Raw genomic sequence first — 18,481 nt, forward strand, 5'->3', positions numbered from 1 at the left:
AGATGGAATGGAAAGCTCCTTCTTGCCCAGAGTAATGATTCTTGAGAATGATTTACCAATTTGTGTAGACACAGGGTTGCTTCTTGACTGGGGCAGAGATCACATTATATGAAATGTAACAGTGGTCACCATGGTCTCAGTAGCCCAGGGAGTTCAGGAGGAATCAGAGTTTTTTCCCCATTTATTGGTTTGGATCTTAGCTTTCACTCTCGTAGTGGTTTTCTTACTTAGGAGGGGGTTAATTTTTAGGTGGCTGGGAGAGACACAGGGAAGGGGGTATCCAGTCCAGATTCCCATTCGTATAGGAGAGACTTAAGTTAGCTGATCCAATACTGGCAGTCGTTTATCATCAGAATAACTGTGCTTCTTGCTGATGAATGAAAGGCTTAGCACGTTGCAAGTGCCCTCAAGTGTGTGTGCCTGGTTCTTATTTTCCTAAATTGTCTTAGTTTTATGTTTTCTCATATAATAAAGCATACATTTCAAGATTGGCAGAATAAGTCAGAGAAACTATCTGGCTTGTCTTTAACATTCTGTAGAATCAGCCTCTGTCAGAGTACTGCACTTATAAACTAAATTGTTTATTTATTCTATAGAAGATCGAAATATATAAGCTTACGTTGAGCTTCTGTACTTTTATCAGCAGCGTGCAGGATTTTCACTGGAACAGAGAGAAACTGGTCTGTCAATGAATTGGTAATGACAAGAGTAGTTGATATTGGTCCCTGATTTATTAGTCTAGTATCAGACAAGGTTACTGTAAATTTGATGTAACTTTGTAATCCATAGGATTTTTCCTTTTCTTGAATGATAATGAGGGGTGATCCTGGTTTAACCTAAGGGAGAAAAGAGAATACTCCTAAGACATCTTTAATAAGTAGATTACACATTCTATAGACTAGGTACAGATGGCAATATCTATTCAGTAACAATTTCTACAAGGATGAAGCTGAAAAGCAAACCTGAACTTGTTTACACACAGAGAAACAAAACACTGAACTGCGAGTACAGAAATAGAAACAAAACACTGAAGCGAGAGCAGAGATAGAGAAAAAAAACACACTGCACTGAGTACAGACAGAGAAACAACACACTGAACTGACAGCAAAGACAGAGAAACAACACAGAAATAAAACACTGAACTGCAAACACAGCTGTATGGCAGCTATACAAACTCAAAATCAGCAGGTCTAACATTTTGCACATTTAGGGCTGGATTTCCAACCTCCCACTTCATTTTATGGGTCAATTACTTTCTAGATATCTCAGTGGAGGGGCAACTCAGAAACATGGTGCTGTAACCTCTTTTGGACATCTGTGGAATGGGCAGAAGTTGATAATTACATGCACAACTCAAAGTGGTACAGAAATCAGAGAAGAATATTGCCCAAGGACAATAGAGGGGCAGGAATGTGACTTATTCAAGAAATCCTATATCACTGCTGTTAGCTGTCCCTCACTTTCAGGTTGATATCTCTTCTGGGTTGCAGATTCCTGCCATAGTTCTTCACATGGCTGAACAGGCAATTCTTGACCAGACCTTGCCTCAAGATCGTGAGATCTGGACTGCAGCATTTGTATCCTTTATTTCTTTTCTGCTTTTGCTCTTTATCATAAATGCATCCACACTAAGGAGGAACCATTTGATGATCAAGTGGCCATTTCAAACAGCTATTAAAACCTCCTCTCAGTTGTTATAATCAATCCTGCTCCAATTAAAGGAGAGCTTTAGAGTGTCTTTTTACCATTTTCTTTACCCTCCCTTAATGTAGGAGTGTTTCTTCACTGGTTTGAGAATAGAGAAAACAGGACCTGACAGGGAGAATCTGTCCAAGTATTTGGACACAGCATCCAGCCCATCATAGTTGATTTGGCAGGAATTTTGCTTAAATGATTGTAGAACCAGCTTCAAGAAAAATACTAGTTTTAGTTCAGAGGTCTTCCCATTGTGGTGGAAGCCTTCTTGTGTAATTACTTCAGGGCTTTTATGTGGACAAGTACACAGGCCAGATCTTATTGCAGTACAGGAGAGTTCGACAACAACTTATCTGTGCAGTTAGCACATTTGGAGCTGTACACCAGGACTTCATGGATCACCACCTAGACCTGGAGGAGTGGGCTGGTTTGCTCTAACAATCCCTTGATTGATGCCGTTGGGAGCTTCTGGTAGCAAGGGCAGTGGGCAAGGGTCAGAAAAGACATCCAATATGTTCTCAATATCAGAATAAGTGAACAAACATGCTCACCAGCTGCACAAGAGAAAGACTTCCAAGGAAAATCATGGCCTTGCCTGGCTATGTGGTAAGACTCGAGAGTTGCACCTGGACCTTCACATATTTCAGTCTCCAATGCTCAAGCTTATTATGGGCAGGTATTAAAAATTCCTTCAATGTCAATTTTGCTGCCATTGGGACAAAGTTACTTCATGATACAAAGAAACCTCAAACTTTAGCACTTTAGGAAAACAGTGTAAAAAAAGATGGGTGCTGAGTTCACCATTATTTGTTAATTAATATCTTGTCTCCAGAACCAAGTAAGTGCACTGAGACACACTTGGAAAAATGCAACGAAAGCTTAAAGAATCTCTGTAGTTCTGCAAACTGATGAAAGATGTTTATGCAAAGTCACAATTAACATGGATGTATAATGCATACACATATAAATATATAATTTATACACCAGTTTCTTACTTCTAAATTCCCAAGAATTTCAGGAGTTCCGAACACTGTGAGCTCAGCAACTGCATACAGGTTGCTCAAAAGGATCGCAGACTGATCAGTATAAAAACCAGGTAAAAATGGAATGTTCGCACCAATTTGTTCTCCGTTGAAATGAGCACCGAGTATTGAAGCTTTCACAATGATGGATGTTTTGGCTTTGCTAAGTACTTTCAGTTGGTGATCAGTCAATTTCTGCATTGTAATAGAGCAAGTATAATGTCCTAACAAGGAAAGAAAACTATTATTCAAGTGCAACTGCTACAAAAAAAAAACAAATTTCTTGTCACAACCAATGAAATCCAAAGCATAAAAGAAAGATAGAAAGTTAATGTCAAAAGTATCTGAAAATAAACCTCAAATTAGATGTTATTCCATAAGCCAGTCAAAAACCCTGGCTTTCATAACATAAATCCTATTTGTTGAATGTGCTAATAAGCTACTTACATTAAAAATGGAATTAAAATACCTGCATATGTATCAAATCCTGTTTTAACATGAAACAAATCTTCAGCTGGGATTTCTATTGCACCATTGTTGAAATGCAAGTTGCAAATGATACTGGATTCAGGATGCATTTCATCAATTGCTTCAACATGTGCAGCTGTACAGGCTCCTGAAACAGAACAAAACATACATTTAAAATGATTCAGACTAAAGATGACCCATTTTATTTTAACATTTCACGATATTTGGTAACTCATTTATTTGTGAAAAATCTTAATAGTCATAGAGGTCGACTGCATGGAACCAGGCTCTTCAGCCCAGCTTGCCCATTCCACCCAGTCTTCATAATTAAACTAGCCCCATTTGCCTGCATTTGGACTATATCCCATTCATGTACCTGTTTAAATTGTACTCACTTCCACTACTCCCGTTCCAGACAGTCACCACAATTGGAGAAAAGATTGCCGCTCTGGACCTTTTTATATCTCTCCCTTCTCACTTTAGACCTACGCCCTCTTGTTTTAGATTCCTTTACCATGGGGAAAAGCTGTTGGCTATCTACCTTACCTATGCCTCTCATGATTTTACAGACTTCAATTATATCACCTCTTAAGTCTCCTGTGATCTTTGGGAAAAAGTCCCAGCCTATCTCCTTATAACTCAAAGCTTCCAGTCCAGTAGCATCCTAGTAAATCGTTTCTGCACTTTGTAGTTTAATAATATTCATTCATTGTAGCTAATCCCGCAATGTCAAGTTTGAAGAACACCTGCTGTTCCCACTTGAGTTCTCCAACAAGACTATCCTCCTCCAATACCTCTCCCACAGACAGTCAGTTGAGTGACACTACACTCCTCTGATTCTATTCCTGAATATCGAATAGCCACCAGAGAATAATCTGCAAAGGCATTTCTTTCAGCCCTTGTGTCCAGCAAGAATGTAGCTTGGCCTCTCCTTTTCACCTGTGCCTACCTAGTGGTAATATCAGATAACACAGTTTGCACGTGGCAACAATGATAGCTGGCTCACCAGTATCTCTCAAACCTCCTACTTTCTTGAAAGTGGCAGACTGGATACACAGAAATGTGCCCAGTTAAAATAGTAGAAAGAATGAAAATGTTTCATACCCAACACAAGCTGCTTTGCTTAGTCTATCCTCCAATCCGTCTCCTAGCAAATGATCTAAGACTGTTCAGAATCTTGGTTTCATATTTAACCTATATATGCTCACTATCTCCAAACCTCAGCTTGAAATTTTCATCCATGCCTTTGTTATGTCTAGGCTTAATTATTTCAATGAACTTGAGGTCAACCACCCACATGCAAGTAGTTAATTTTGGTGAACAGGGAAACTTTAGTAACACTCTTCCTTTAGCCCAGGAAGTGTGACTTTCGTTTTAAACCTAATCTATCGGTACAGTAGCTAGATGGTCATTAAGATTGGAAACCAAGGCAGACTGATGTATAAAGTTCTCATCCACTACAAAAATTAATATTACCTTTCAAATTAGTGCTGCTGTCTCCTATGGTAACAGATACCTTGAATGGAGGAGTAGTAGATTGGCTTGTTAGAAGAGCATCACCCTGCACCAGCGCAACAGTCTTCCAGGCACTCTTAACCACCAGCTGGAAAACAAATCAACATGTAGCTAAATTAAAACTTACGAATACATGAGAAAAAGGAAAACGGCTAAGTCATTGGCTCTTTGAGACTTTATTATCTCCAACTCCATTGTGCCTGATATTCAACTATAACTCTTCCTTCCCAAGAGATGTCAGGAAGCACTTCTACACACAAAGAGTGGTAGAGGCTTTGAACTCTTTTGCACAAACAGCAGCTGATGCTAGATCAGGTTAGTTTTAAATCTGAGATGGATAAGGTTGTGCTAAGCAAAAGGATATGGGTCAAAGCCAGATATATAGAATTAGGTCATAAATCAGCTATGATCCCACTGGATGGCAGAGCAGGTTCGAGGGGCTGAATGGCCTACTTATGTTTCTATCACTACATACCCAAATATTAAAAATCGACCAATTTTGGACTGGCACATACTCCACAACAAGGCCACTACAGATTTCCATATTCAAGAATTCTTAGAAGTTCATAACTTTGAATGAGAAAATATATCTGCATTTCAGTCCTAAATGTCTGCTCCTTTATTCTAAAACGGATTCCCCAGACAGGGCAAGATCCTTTCAGCGTCTTTTGAGCCCCTTAAAAGTATTACAAAGACTTCATGAAACTACCGTATATTCTATAGAGCTACCCATATTCTTAGCCTCATTAGAATAATGCCCTCATGTCACAAATTAGTCGAGAGCAAGGCCAGGCAGCCCGGGATGGTCAGAGGGCAAGAGCGGACATGGGAGCAGGCAGCCGGCGGGGGCAGGAAACCCAATACAATTTAATTTATATATGCTGCATCTGTCAAAGCCAAAATATTCTTCCTTGGGTAAACAGACCAAAATTGTATCCATTGTAACGTCACCAAGAACTAATCTAATTACAACAATGCTTTTTATCTTATACCTAAATCCCTTTGTAATAAAGCTAGTGTGGAACTTCCTTTCTAATCATTAACCTTAAAATGTTAACCTGCAAATGTGGCCATGTACAAGAACACAGAGCTCCATAATAAATTGACAAAGTAAAAAAATATTCTTTTCTATTTTCCTATAAAGTAAGTATTCCCACACGTCCGAACTTTGACGATCCTGTGGTTTTGAGAGGTGCTCTGTCCTGTTTCACTTGCAGAGGAGTGTTGTCACAATGGTGCCAAATTATACTTTTCAAACAGATAGCTGGTAAACTGCTTTGTGTTCTCTCTGGGTGTGTTTTTAAAAAAAAGTATGACAAAAGAATCATGAGTGGGCAGGGTCAGGCTCTCACAGACCAAGACGACTTTTAGTTTTGTTTTCAGTTTGTTGTGTAGGTTTGTGCTGGCTGCTGGAGTGAAAAGCTCAAGCTCTCTCCTGCTAGAGTGAAGTTTTAGATAGAGGCTTTCCTTTAAAAATCAAAAAATGGTAGTTTTTTTTTCAATGTTTCTTTCTACTGGATTGGAGAGACAGCATGTGAGAACAATAACTATGTTGCTGAATTTCCTTTGCCAAGGGTGTTTATGGGATGCTGCCTATACTGGAACAATTGATGATGATGATCTTCAATCCAAATCAACAGATTATCTCCACTCTCATGAACTTTACGATCATATAATCATCCCTTGCTTGCCACCTTATTTGATGCATTTTTTAATTTAAGTTCATAACCAATCACAACCAAGGCAAGTGGAGTAGATTTTCAGATAGTGATGTATTATATATATATGTAAGATAACTATATACTTTTTCATAGCTGTAGTACAAATATGTCCAGCATATATATTTGAAGAAGTTGTGTTTTATAACAAAGAAGCTGAGAGCGCCATTGGAGAACTAAACAATATAAGTTATGGTCTTAAATATTAAAAACAATCTTCATGCACATTTTCAGACTGGAACTTTAATCTCACAATACGACTAATGTTTTTTCAACATTGTTCTATCACTTCAATTATCTTTTGTTGCCTTTCTGTCCTGTTATTCTAACTATTTAAAATATAGCTTGCCATTGGTTTTGCTGGTCACAGAACATGGCTGGTTCCAGTGTTGGGTTTATGAAGAGATAAGTGCAGGAATTATATCTTTAAGATCTTATAATCAAAATTGATTCCTGTTGAACAACAGAAGGTCAGAGAAATTCAGAACTCAAATGTTATACTCAGTGACAAACTAGCTGCTCGCAAATCTTTGAACTGGAAGAATGATTCCACATGTGACAAGCATAAAATTATGAAAAAAAGCTACAATTTACAAGACATAGAACAACCAGGTGTTTTGGTAGTGGATTTTTTAAAAAATTGCTGGAAAACTAAATATGCTTTAAAAGAATAGCAGAAATACTGCTGGTTATATTTCTCTACTCGACAACTTTAAGATCGCAGACTTATCTCTCTCCATCAAGGTACATACACACACACAAAGCAAACACATGTTAAATAAATGGATAGTTGAGGTGTGCAGGTTAAAGGGCAGTGATCTATTTAGCTATGCTCTATATCAAAGGAGAATGTTTTAAGGGGCCATAGAATTATTTCATTAACTGAACATTAGCCCACTCAAATTAATGCAAACAAATTACATTAAAAAGGACTCGTTAAAAGTCAGAAAGGAAGCCAATTTGGTAATGATCATCCATCATACTCTAAATGCAACTTGCCAGTTTGACCGAATCTTCAGTATTTTGAAGCTTTAAAATTGCAATTCAAGCTAAATTATATTGGTATTAAATAGATTGTTAATGAGGTCAATGCTAAGGTACAACATATAAGCCCAAAAGTTTCCAGCAGTAATGGTGACGAAAATGTTAACATTTGTCATCATTACTCCATGAAGAGTAATAGTACATCTTGGGTTCCCACATGGAAATCCAGAAGTTACTAATGATTCCAAGCTTGTCAAGAGGTTGGACTGACAAAGACCAATTCACCTGTAAAAGACTGTAATACATAAAACAAAATTATTGATGAACTTTCATTTTTATGGTATTTGATTTGCAGTCAAAACCATTTTAAAAATTATATTTAGTTGAATAAGGTGCAACCTCATCATTTCAGCTAAATTCCCTCAGTGGTCTGAAAAGTTAATGCCAACTACTTCAATGTCAAGCTTCTTCACAAATATTTTATTTTATGAAAGCTTATTGTATCTTGTGCTAATCCAATAATTCATTTAAATTTAAAATTTCAGAAATTAGAAGTGAAGGATATCAAGCCTTTTTAACTTCTTGGTTTGTTGTAAGTGCATATTATTTTCTCTGCATTAAGATAGCCTCTCAGTTCCGTGCAGGATTGAAAGTGCCACTGGGGAAGGTTAACCATGTCACAGTTTCCTTGATTCTTATGAACAGATTTCTTGGACGTCGGTGGCAAGCATCTTTACTTTGCTGCTGACCACAAAAGTCCCAACTGCAGCACTGGTAACCTACCACAAGAATTTCTATATATTAAAAAGGATTCATGAAAGACTGATCAGGATGTTCCAGCTCTTAAGTGACTAATACAAGGATCAAGCAAATCCAATGTGTTGAAGATAGGATTAAGGGAAATCATTATGATATGCTTAGAGTCAGAAAAATTCCCTCTCCTTATAAGATAGTCATTACACAGTACACTCTATGACGAAGTAATGTATTTGGAATCAATTAGTAAGGAGGAATATTAAGGATTACATTATATTTGTATTGATTTATTGACAAGTTAGTCAAGAAAATTAGAAGTCTTGAAAATTAGAGGATGAAGAATTAGACAAGGAGGGACATTCACAACAAACACTGACTTTGATATTTTTTAGCACCCAAAACACTTCAGGACATTGAGGAACCTTGAAGTGTACCCACTAGAATCATATAACATAGAACAGATTCTTCGGTCTAACTAATCCATGCTGACCACGTCGCCAACAAAACTAGTTCCACTTTGCTACATTTGGTCCACATCACTCTAAACCTTTCCTGTTCATGTAGTTCTTCAAACAACTTTAAAATGTTCTAACTGCATCTATAGTCACCATTTCCTTTGGCAATTCATTCCACTAATTATTGTATAGATAGAATGCACTGGAGTATAGGACTGTCTTTTTTACTCCACTTGATTGGATACATTTTTGCTAAGTAAACTCTCTCTGTTCCAGTTACGTGTAGCTGAACTCAGCTGGAAGTTCCAAACACTATTATCCACCATCTCAAGATGCAAATGGTTCTGTATAAAACTATACATTTTTTTAAGATTAGATTAGATTCCCTCCAGTGTGGAAACAGGCCCTTCGGCCCAACAAGTCCACACCGACCCTCCGAAGAGTAACCCAACCAGACCCATTTCCCTTCGTCTAATGCACCTAATGCTATGGGCAATTTAGCATGGCTAATTCATCTGGCCTGCACATCTTTGGACTGTGGGAGGAAACTGGAGCACCCGGAGGAAACCCATGCAGACACGGGGAGAACGTGCAAACTCCACACAGTCACCCAAGGCTAGAATCGAACCTGGGTCCCTGGCCCTGTGAGGCAGCAGTGCTAACCACTGAGCCACCAAGCTGGAACTTCACAAGTAGGCTGTTGAAATATACTTCCTATTGATCAGTTGGGAATACACCAACTGTTTCAACAAAAATAAGTAAGCTATCAAAACAAAGCAAAACTCATTCTCAGCAGGTGTCCCTTGTCACCAAAAGGTTTTTTTATTTTACCTCTTTGTAGGTTTTGAGATGTCCTGGTACTTCATAAAATACAGTGACAGACCCAGAATCTCTTGCAACTGCTGTGCCAGTCTTTGGGTTAATCTGAAGAATGTTACTGGAAGATGAACTCCAAACTCCGAACTGAACTGCAGATACAGACAAAAATCTGATTTTCATCATGTACTTACATATTAAGTGTACGCATGACCTCAAACAGTGTGTAATGCACTTACCTTCTTGATTAACTAGATTACTGCTGAAACAGATTACATCACCGATCACAATTTCTTCCAGCAAGTTAGGATAGATGAAATGTTCAACAGGTAGAGGAATATAATCTGCTATTCCAGTATGCTCGGTATCCCAGACTCTCAGCAAAGTGAGCCCCACATTCACAGTCCTTATTATAAAGGTATTATTACTGGCTCCTTTGCCAATTTGCAGCAGATCATCCCTTCAGAAATCAAAACCATAAGAAAAATACAATGAAATTAACACATTCTATTTGTATTCTGTCCTTTCTATTGTGTTCAATAAAAATGATGTAACATCTGCATGCATGTTCCTCTCAGCTGTGCCATTTTCAATTTTGGAGGTATTAAATTTAATTCTCTCATCTAATTCATTGATATATACTGTGAATAGCTGGAGTCTAGGCACTGATCCCTGATGTACCCCACAAGTCTCTGCTTCTCATTTGGAAAAAGACTGGTCTATCTCTACTGTTTGTTTCCTGCCTACTACCAACCAGTTCTCCATTCATCCTAATACTCCACTCCTATTTCCATATGCTTGAATTTTACATGCTAATCACTTACTTGGGACTTTATTTAGAGTTTCAGAAGGCTTTCCATAAAGCACATCCACTTCCTCCCCCTTACTAACTTTACTAGTTACATCAAAGATTTCCAGAAGATTTGTCGAAAATGATTTCCCTTTGGAAATCCATGTTGATTTTGTCTGATCCTGTCACTGTTTTCCCAAGAGCTCAACTATTAAATATTTTCTAATGGACTCTAGCAGTTTTTGCTCTACCAACATCAGGTGGACTAGTTTTAAATGCTTGGTTTTCTCTCTGCCTACCTTTTTTTAAAAAAGGGAGGGATTACATTAGCTATACTTCAATTTGTAAGAACTGTTCCAGTGTCTAAAGAATCTTGTATAATGACCAATGTATCCACTATTTCTAGGACCAATTCCTTAAGGACTCTGGAATATAGATTATCAGGCCTTCAACCGTATCAATTTCCCAACACCATTTCTCTAATACAGATTTTCTTCAGTTCCTCCATCTCATTAAAACTTGTGTTTTTCAATGTTTGTTGCTATGTTGTCTGTTCCCCTTGGTGAATACAGAATCAAAGTATTATTTAGAACGCCAGCCAATATAAATTCCCCTCTGACTGCAAGGACCTACATTTGGCTTCATTTTTGTTCTTCTCATACCTAGAAATGTTTACAGTCAGTTTTTATGACCCTACAGCTTCCTCTTGTATTCTATTTTCCCTTTGTTAAAACAATCCTTTGTCCTCATCTACTGAATTCTGAACAGCTCCCACTCCTTGGGTTTGTCATTTTTACTTGCCAATTCGTATGCCTCTTCCTCTGATTCAATACTGTCCTGTTTTACTTTTGTAACAAAAATGAACAATTAAAGTTCACCCATGTGTTCCTCGAAGGTTTGCCATTGTCTTTCAGCTGTCATCCCTTTAAATAACTTCTCCAATCTATCATAGCCAACTCACACCTTGAGTTCTGATTCTAAATCAATGTACAAGTTTCAGAAACAAAACTACACCAGTCTCCATTTCGATGAGGAATTCTACCATATCAAGGCCAAAGAGCCTGGCACAATTAGATAGCCAATTATTGTATTCCTTTCTCATTACATAGTACTCAATCTAGGATTGCCTGTTCTCTAGTTGGTTCCTCAACTTATTGGCCCAGAGAAGCATTCCATATACACTCCAGGAATTCTTCCTCTATGATATTGTTACACATTTGACTTGCCCAATCTATCATGCAGAGCAAAGTTATACATAACTACAATTTTTTTTATTGCAAGCATTTCTACTTTCCTGTTTACTGCCATTGTCAACATCCCCATCCTGCCACTTTGTGGATCTAAGTCAGTCTAAGACAAGAAACCAATTAACAAAACAGGTCTTCAATGGATATCATCTGCAATAGAATAACTAAATATAGTCAGGGAATTGCAGAGAAGTCAGACAGGAAGATACTGATGGTTAGAAATATAACTGGTTTACTGTAAGCTAATGATTCACAACTGGCCACAGAGCAAATGGGTTCCATTCTTCTACACTGATCTCTCTTGTAGAGGTTAGACACTGCTGCCTCAGATTGTGCCTGATCCCAGCAACCAATAATATCATCCACTTCAAATATTCTAATATCATGGTTTATTCCTGCTGGAACTGAAGACTACAAAACACACTGCCCTCACTCCCTGCCTAATATCCAAGACCAAACCATGATCAAATACTAGAACACAGATCTCCCAACATGCGCACTGATTCTCAGAACACAGTCTAGTAACCCCTCACGTCAAACATCATGCCAAATCTTTTGGATTCCAAGAGCTCTATTCCCATTGATAATGGATCTCATTATCACAGATGAGGAGCTCAAACATCTTTGGCATAGAACTAACTCAGTCGTATCTCTGAAGAACATAGCTGCTAGACTGGGCCTGCAACAAGTGGTGAAGTAAACAGTGAATGGGGAAACATCCTCCTCAGTTTGCATGCCACTAATGCATCTGTCCATGACAGCAAGAATGATTTCCACACAATCCTTGTGGATGACAAAGTTGCACCTTCACATTGAGAATACCCTCCATCAAGCTATGTGACTCTATCACTAGGTTAAATGAGAAAGACTTTGAACAGATCCAGCAATTCAAGACTGGGGCATCCATGAAGTGTTGGAAACAGCAGCAGAGCGATAAGCTGCAACCTCACGCCAAGCAAATACCTCACTTTACTGTTACTACAGAATCGACCCTAGTTCAATAAGAATGCAGGTGGGCATGCCATGAACAGTACCAAGGATACCTTAAATTGAGGTGTCAACCTGGTGAAGCTACCAAATAGGACTACTTGCTTGCCAAACAGCATGAACAGCAAGTGACAGAGTCACGTGAGCCCAGAATCAATTGATCAGATTCAAGCTCTGCAGACCTGCCACATCCAGTCATGATTAGTGGTAAACAATTAAACAGTTCACTGGAGGAGGCGCCACAGATATCCCTGTTCTCAATGATGCAAGAGCCCAATATATCAGTACAAATAAGAAGGCTGAAGCATTCACAATAATCACCAGGTAGAAGTGCTGTGCGAATGAATCTTGCCCTCTTCCAGGAGGTCCCCCACAACACAGACACCAGTTTTCAGCTAAACAGATTCACTCCACATGATAATCAAGAAAAGGTGGAGGCACTGGACACTGCAAAAGCTATGGGACCCGCCAACATTCCACTAATAAGACTGAAGATTCATGCTCCAGAAAGAGTTGCACTCTAGGTAACTTGCTCCAATACAGCTACAGCTATGACAAGTACCTGACAATAGAGAAACCTATTGCAGAAATTACATAAGCATGGGAATGAGGGTGATTTAGCAGTTGAGATCAGGAATTGGCTCAGTGTAAGAAGATAGAGGGTGGTGGTTGATGGGAAATGTTCATTCCTGAGTGTAGTTCCTTGTGCTGTACCACAACAATCTGTTTTGGGGCCGTTTCTGTTTGTCATTTTTATAAATGACCTGGATGAGGGCATTGAAGGATGGGTCAGTAAATTTGTGGGTGACACTAAGGTCGGTGGAGTTGTGAATAGTGCCGAAGGACATTGATAAGCTGCAGAGTTGGGCTGAGAGGTGAAAAATGATTTTAATGCAGAATAGTGTGAGGTGATTCATTTTGGAAGGAGTAACAGGAATATAGAGTACGGGGCTAACGATAAGATTCCTGGTATTGTACATAAACAGAGAGATTAGATTACTTACAATGTGGAAACAGATCTCTCGGCCCAACAAGTCCACACTGACACTCCGAAGAGCAACCCACCCAGACCCATTCCCCTACATTTACTCCTTCACCTAACACAATGGGCAATTTGGCACGGCCAATTCACCTAACCTGTACATTTTTGGACTGAGAGAGGAAACCGGAGCACCTGGAGGAAACCCACACAGACATGGGGAGAATGTGCAAACTCCACACAGTCAGTTGCCTAAGACAGGAATTGAACCCGGGTCTCTGGTACTGTGAGGCAGCAGTGCTAACCACTGTGCCACCGTGCTGCCCATGTGTATAGATGTCTATGTGCATAGATACCTGAAAGTTGCCACCCAAGATTGATGGGGTTGTTAAGGCAGCATAAGGTGTGTTAGCTTTTTTTTGGTGGAGGGATTGCGTTTTGGAGCCATGAGGTCAATTGCAGCTGTACCAAACTCTGGTGTGGCTGCACTTGGAGTTTTGCGTATGGTTCTGGCCGCAACATTATAAGATGATGTGGAAGCATTGGAAAAGGTGCAGAGGAGATTTACCAGAATGTTGTCTGGTATGGAGGGAAGGTCTTATGAAGAATGGTTGAGGGATTTGAGGATGTTTTCATTAGAGGTGGTTAAGAAGTGACTCAATAGAAGTGTACAAGATGGTCAAAGGATTGGATAGGGTGGAGAGTGAGAGCCTTTTTCCTCAGATGGTGATGGCTAGCACAAGGGGGCATAAATTTAAATTGAGGGATGATAGATGTAGGACAGATGTCAGAGGTAGGTTCTTTACTCAGACAGTAGTAAGGGCATGGAATGCCCTGCCTGCAACAATAGTAGACTCACCAACTTTAAGGATATTTAAATGGTCGTTGGATAAACATATGGATGAAAATGGAATAGTAAAGGTTAGATGGGCTTCAGGTTTGTTTCACAGGATGATGCAATATCAAGGGCTGAAAGGCCTGTTCTGTGCTGTAATGTTTGGTTTTCTATGTTTCAAATTGACCAGGTACGTCCCATACACAAAGCTGCACAAATCCGATGTAGCCAATTATTGCCCCATCAGTCACTCTTGATCATCATTAAAGTGATGGAATGAATCAAGCAGCACTTGCTCAGCACTGCACACTGTTGCACAGTTCAGGTTCTACTCAGCTTCTGACCTCAAACATGGACAAATTGAACTGAACTCCAGAGGTGAGTGAAGTGATTGCCCTGAACATCAAACCTTCATTTGACCAGTCTGGCATCAAGGACCCCAGCAAAACTTGAATTCAAGAGTTTCGGGGGAGATAACTCTCCATTGTTTGGAGTCAAATCTGGCACATAGGAAGATGGCTGTGTTTGTTGGGAGGTCAGTCATCTCAGCTCAAGGACATATCTCAGATATTCCTCAGGGTAATGTCCTTAGCCCAACCATCTTCAGTTGCTTTATCAACAACTTCCTCTCCATCATACAGTCAGAAGTCGGCTGTTCACTGATGATTGTACAGTGTTCAGACCATTTGCGACTCTTCAGATACTGAAACAATCCATTTAACAACGCAGCTAGACTTGGATCATATGCAGGTTTGGGCTGAAATTTGGCAAGATTTGTGCCATATAATTGCCAGGCAACAACCATCCGCAGTAAGAGACAATCTGATCATTTCCCCATAACACTCAATGATATTACCATCAAAAAATCCCACATTATCAACATCTTGGGGGTTACAATTGGCCAGAAATTGAACTGGACTAGCCATACAAATAGAAGTTAAAAGAGCAGGTCAGAGGCTCCGGATCCTAGTGAGTAACTCACCTCTTGACTCCACAAAGCCCTTCCAACCAATTACACGACAAGTCAGAAGTGTGATGGAATAGTTCAGTTACCTGGATGGGTGCAGCTCCAACAACACTGAGTTTTACACCATCCCAGGAAAAAATCCACAAACATCCATTCCCTCCATCATTGACATTCAGTAGCAGCAGACACCATCTACAAGAGGTGCTGCAGATATTCACCAAAGTCGCTTACTCAGCACTTTATAACCACTTCTACTTAGAAGGAATGACAACAGCTACAGGGGAACACCATCAATTCCAAACTCCCCTCCAATCAGAAGAAAATATGTTGCTCTTGGGTCAAAATCCTGGAATTCTCTTCCTAACAGCATTGTTGCTCTACCCATAGCACAAGGACTGCAGTGGTTCAAGGCAATAACTTATCACCATCCTCTAAAGGACAATTAGTGAGAGGAAATAAATACTGACATAACCAGCGACACCCTCTCCTATGAGTCGATACAATAAAAGTCCCTGGAACTTTTACTTTGAAAGAAGCTAGACCCCCATCTCAATAGCAAAAGACTCTCCATTTCTTGCATGGCCAATCCTGACACTGTCATGCTGGTGCCCCAGTAATACTACCTTCTTATAAAGTCTTTGACTCATCACGAGCAACATCTGAGAAATTTAACAGCCTCCCAGAACAATACATTAAACATACACAAAACACAAAATGTGATTTAATCCAATTTCACCCAAAAGCACAAATAGGTACGTACTAAACCTATGGCTAACGCTGGATTTATTTATGACTGAAGTTCTGAAAGAAGTTAAGTTTTAAAATACATAAGCACCACAGATACTAATCAATGTGTTTTGGTTAATTTAAACTTGGATAACCAGTAATGACTATCATTTGCTTACCTGTTCATAGCATAGTTTATTATTGTATTCTGCGCATGGAAAATGTCACCAGAGTGGTCATGGAAATGAATAGTCAGAGTCAGAGTTATGCCAACAGGAATGGCTGATGGAAGTTCCTTGTTAAACGTATGTATTACTGGACTTGTATGGATTCTCAGGTAAGAAACAGGTGCAACCTATACGGATGGAAACCATAGAAAACAGTGAGAAGAGAGGCTCTTGTGGCACATTAGTAGTGTCCCTAACTCCAAGCCAGAAGACCCAGGTTCAGGTCCCTCCTGTTTCAGGTGGAGGATAATGACCTTCCTGAACAGGTTGACAAGAAAATCTCTGAAAAAATGAACACTTTACGCAATGCCACAATTTCATTTGTCACGGTACTACTGAAAGTAAAACTAAACTTTGGATCAGCAGAATGAAGTTATAGACTTCAACAACAAAAGCTATTTAAAAAGGTAAAAACAATGACTGCAAATGCTGGAAACCAGATTCTGGATTAGTGATGCTGGAAGAACACAGCAATACTGCTCCAAGGAGCAGTAAAATCGACATTTTGGGCAAAAGCCCTTCATCAGGAATACAGGCAGAGAGCCTGAAGGTTATCTCTCCATTCTTCAGGCTCTCTGCCTGTATTCCTGACGAAGGGCTTTTGCCCGGAACGTCGATTTTACTGCTCCTCGGATACTGCCTGAACCGCTGTGTTCTTTCAGCACAAAAGCTATTTGCCTAATCTCTAAAACTTCTTTGACTTCAAAAGCAGTCTAAATCCAAATGCCCCTTTCCCTTCATCCCCCCAAAATATATTACATTTATTTTAATATCCAAACAAACATCTGGGTCAGCCTTAGAATCAGAACATGGGCTTTGTTTGTGAAAAGATAAACCAACTAGTTTCAGGTATTTTGGATCCTGAATCATTTGTGAAATCGAAACTTGCGATAAAGTTTGAGATTCTGGAATCTGACATACTGCTTTTAAAAATATTATCAGCAGGTCTTCCCATAGCTTTGCATGTTGTTATAAAAAACACCATTGCACAAATATTGTACCATGTAGCACTGTCAACCTATTCTTTAAGCAATTTTTGTCCAAGTGCACCAGAGATCAAATTTAGGAACAATTACTATTCAATTTTCTGTGGCAGCCATTTTTGCCATTCTTTAAATTTACAATCTGAGGACATCTTGCACAGCCTCAAGGAGCTCCAAATCTTATCACAGCCAATGCAGGAAAATGCTGCCCACAATTTGGTTGCTGCAATGTTCTCAAAAATAACTGAGACAAATTACCACAAAATTTGTTTCAGTGATGTAAATTGATGAAAATGCCAGCTTGGACACTAAGGTTAGCCAGAAAGAATAGGTGGCAATAGGAAACAGTAATTTGAAACTGCGGGGCCCCTAGCAGAGGTATTTAGATAATTGTTGGCCATGGGTGAGGTGCCAGAAGACCTAAGGCTGCTAAAGTTTTGCCATTATTTAAGAAAAGCTGCAAGGAAAGGCCAGGCAATTACAGATTGGTGAGCCTGACATTCGTGATGGTTAAGTTGCTGGTAGGGATTCTGAGGGACTAGATGTACAAGGATTTGAAAAGACAAGACTGATTAGGGACAGTCAGCATGGCTTTATGTAGGAGAAATCGGGTTTCACAAACTTGGTTGAGTTTTTTTTAAAGTGATGAGTCAGAACAAGTGGTTATCTAAGTGTAGAATGAAATCTTCATAACAAATGGTGTTTAATTTAGATAAATGAGAGATGTTGCATTTTGGTTAGACAAACCAGAATGGGACTTACATAGATAATGGTAGGGTCCTGGGAAGTGTTGTCAAACAGACACATCTAGGGGTGCATGGTACATAGTTCCTTGAAGATAATATCACAGGTAGACAGGGTGGTGAAAGCAGCGTTTAACATACGTGTCTTTATTGGCCAGAACACTGAGTAAAGGAGTTGGGATGCTATCTTACAAATGCACAAAACATTGGTGAGGCCATATTTGGAGTACTACATACAATTCTGGAATCCTGCTATAGGAAGGATGTTAATCTGGAAAGGGTGCAAAAAAGATTTACAAGTATGGTACTGAGACCGGAGACGGAGACTTGAATTATAAGGAGAGGCTGGATCGGCTCCCTTTGAGTGTCAGAGGCTGATGGGTGATCTTAGAGGTTTATAAAATCATGAGGGCCATAGATAAGGTGAATAGCAACGGTCTTTTCCCCAGGGTATTGGAGTCCAAAACTAGAGGGCATAATTTCAGGATGAGAGGGGAAGGTGCTTATGTGGAATGAACTGCCAGAGGAAGTAGTAAAGGGGATTATAATTACAACATTTAAAGACATT

The 18,481-nt window shown here is 39.4% G+C and overlaps 1 protein-coding gene across 2 annotated transcripts in view; it reads right to left on the reverse strand.

The window, feature by feature from the left end:
- The window catches only part of nup210 (nucleoporin 210), a 107,499-nt gene that overhangs the window by 9,056 nt on the left and 79,962 nt on the right, over window positions 1-18,481 (reverse strand). For both annotated transcript variants that reach the window (XM_060835549.1, XM_060835550.1), the window contains exons 31-37: window positions 16,140-16,315; window positions 9,669-9,889; window positions 9,445-9,581; window positions 4,662-4,788; window positions 3,187-3,333; window positions 2,691-2,941; window positions 620-836 (exon numbers count right to left, since the gene is read on the reverse strand). In XM_060835549.1, the coding sequence (XP_060691532.1) occupies window positions 620-836; window positions 2,691-2,941; window positions 3,187-3,333; window positions 4,662-4,788; window positions 9,445-9,581; window positions 9,669-9,889; window positions 16,140-16,315 (1,276 nt within the window). The remainder of the gene's footprint in view (window positions 1-619; window positions 837-2,690; window positions 2,942-3,186; window positions 3,334-4,661; window positions 4,789-9,444; window positions 9,582-9,668; window positions 9,890-16,139; window positions 16,316-18,481) is intronic.

The sequence above is a fragment of the Hemiscyllium ocellatum genome, chromosome 14, assembly GCF_020745735.1.
Source record: "Hemiscyllium ocellatum isolate sHemOce1 chromosome 14, sHemOce1.pat.X.cur, whole genome shotgun sequence".
Lineage (NCBI taxonomy): Eukaryota > Metazoa > Chordata > Chondrichthyes > Orectolobiformes > Hemiscylliidae > Hemiscyllium > Hemiscyllium ocellatum.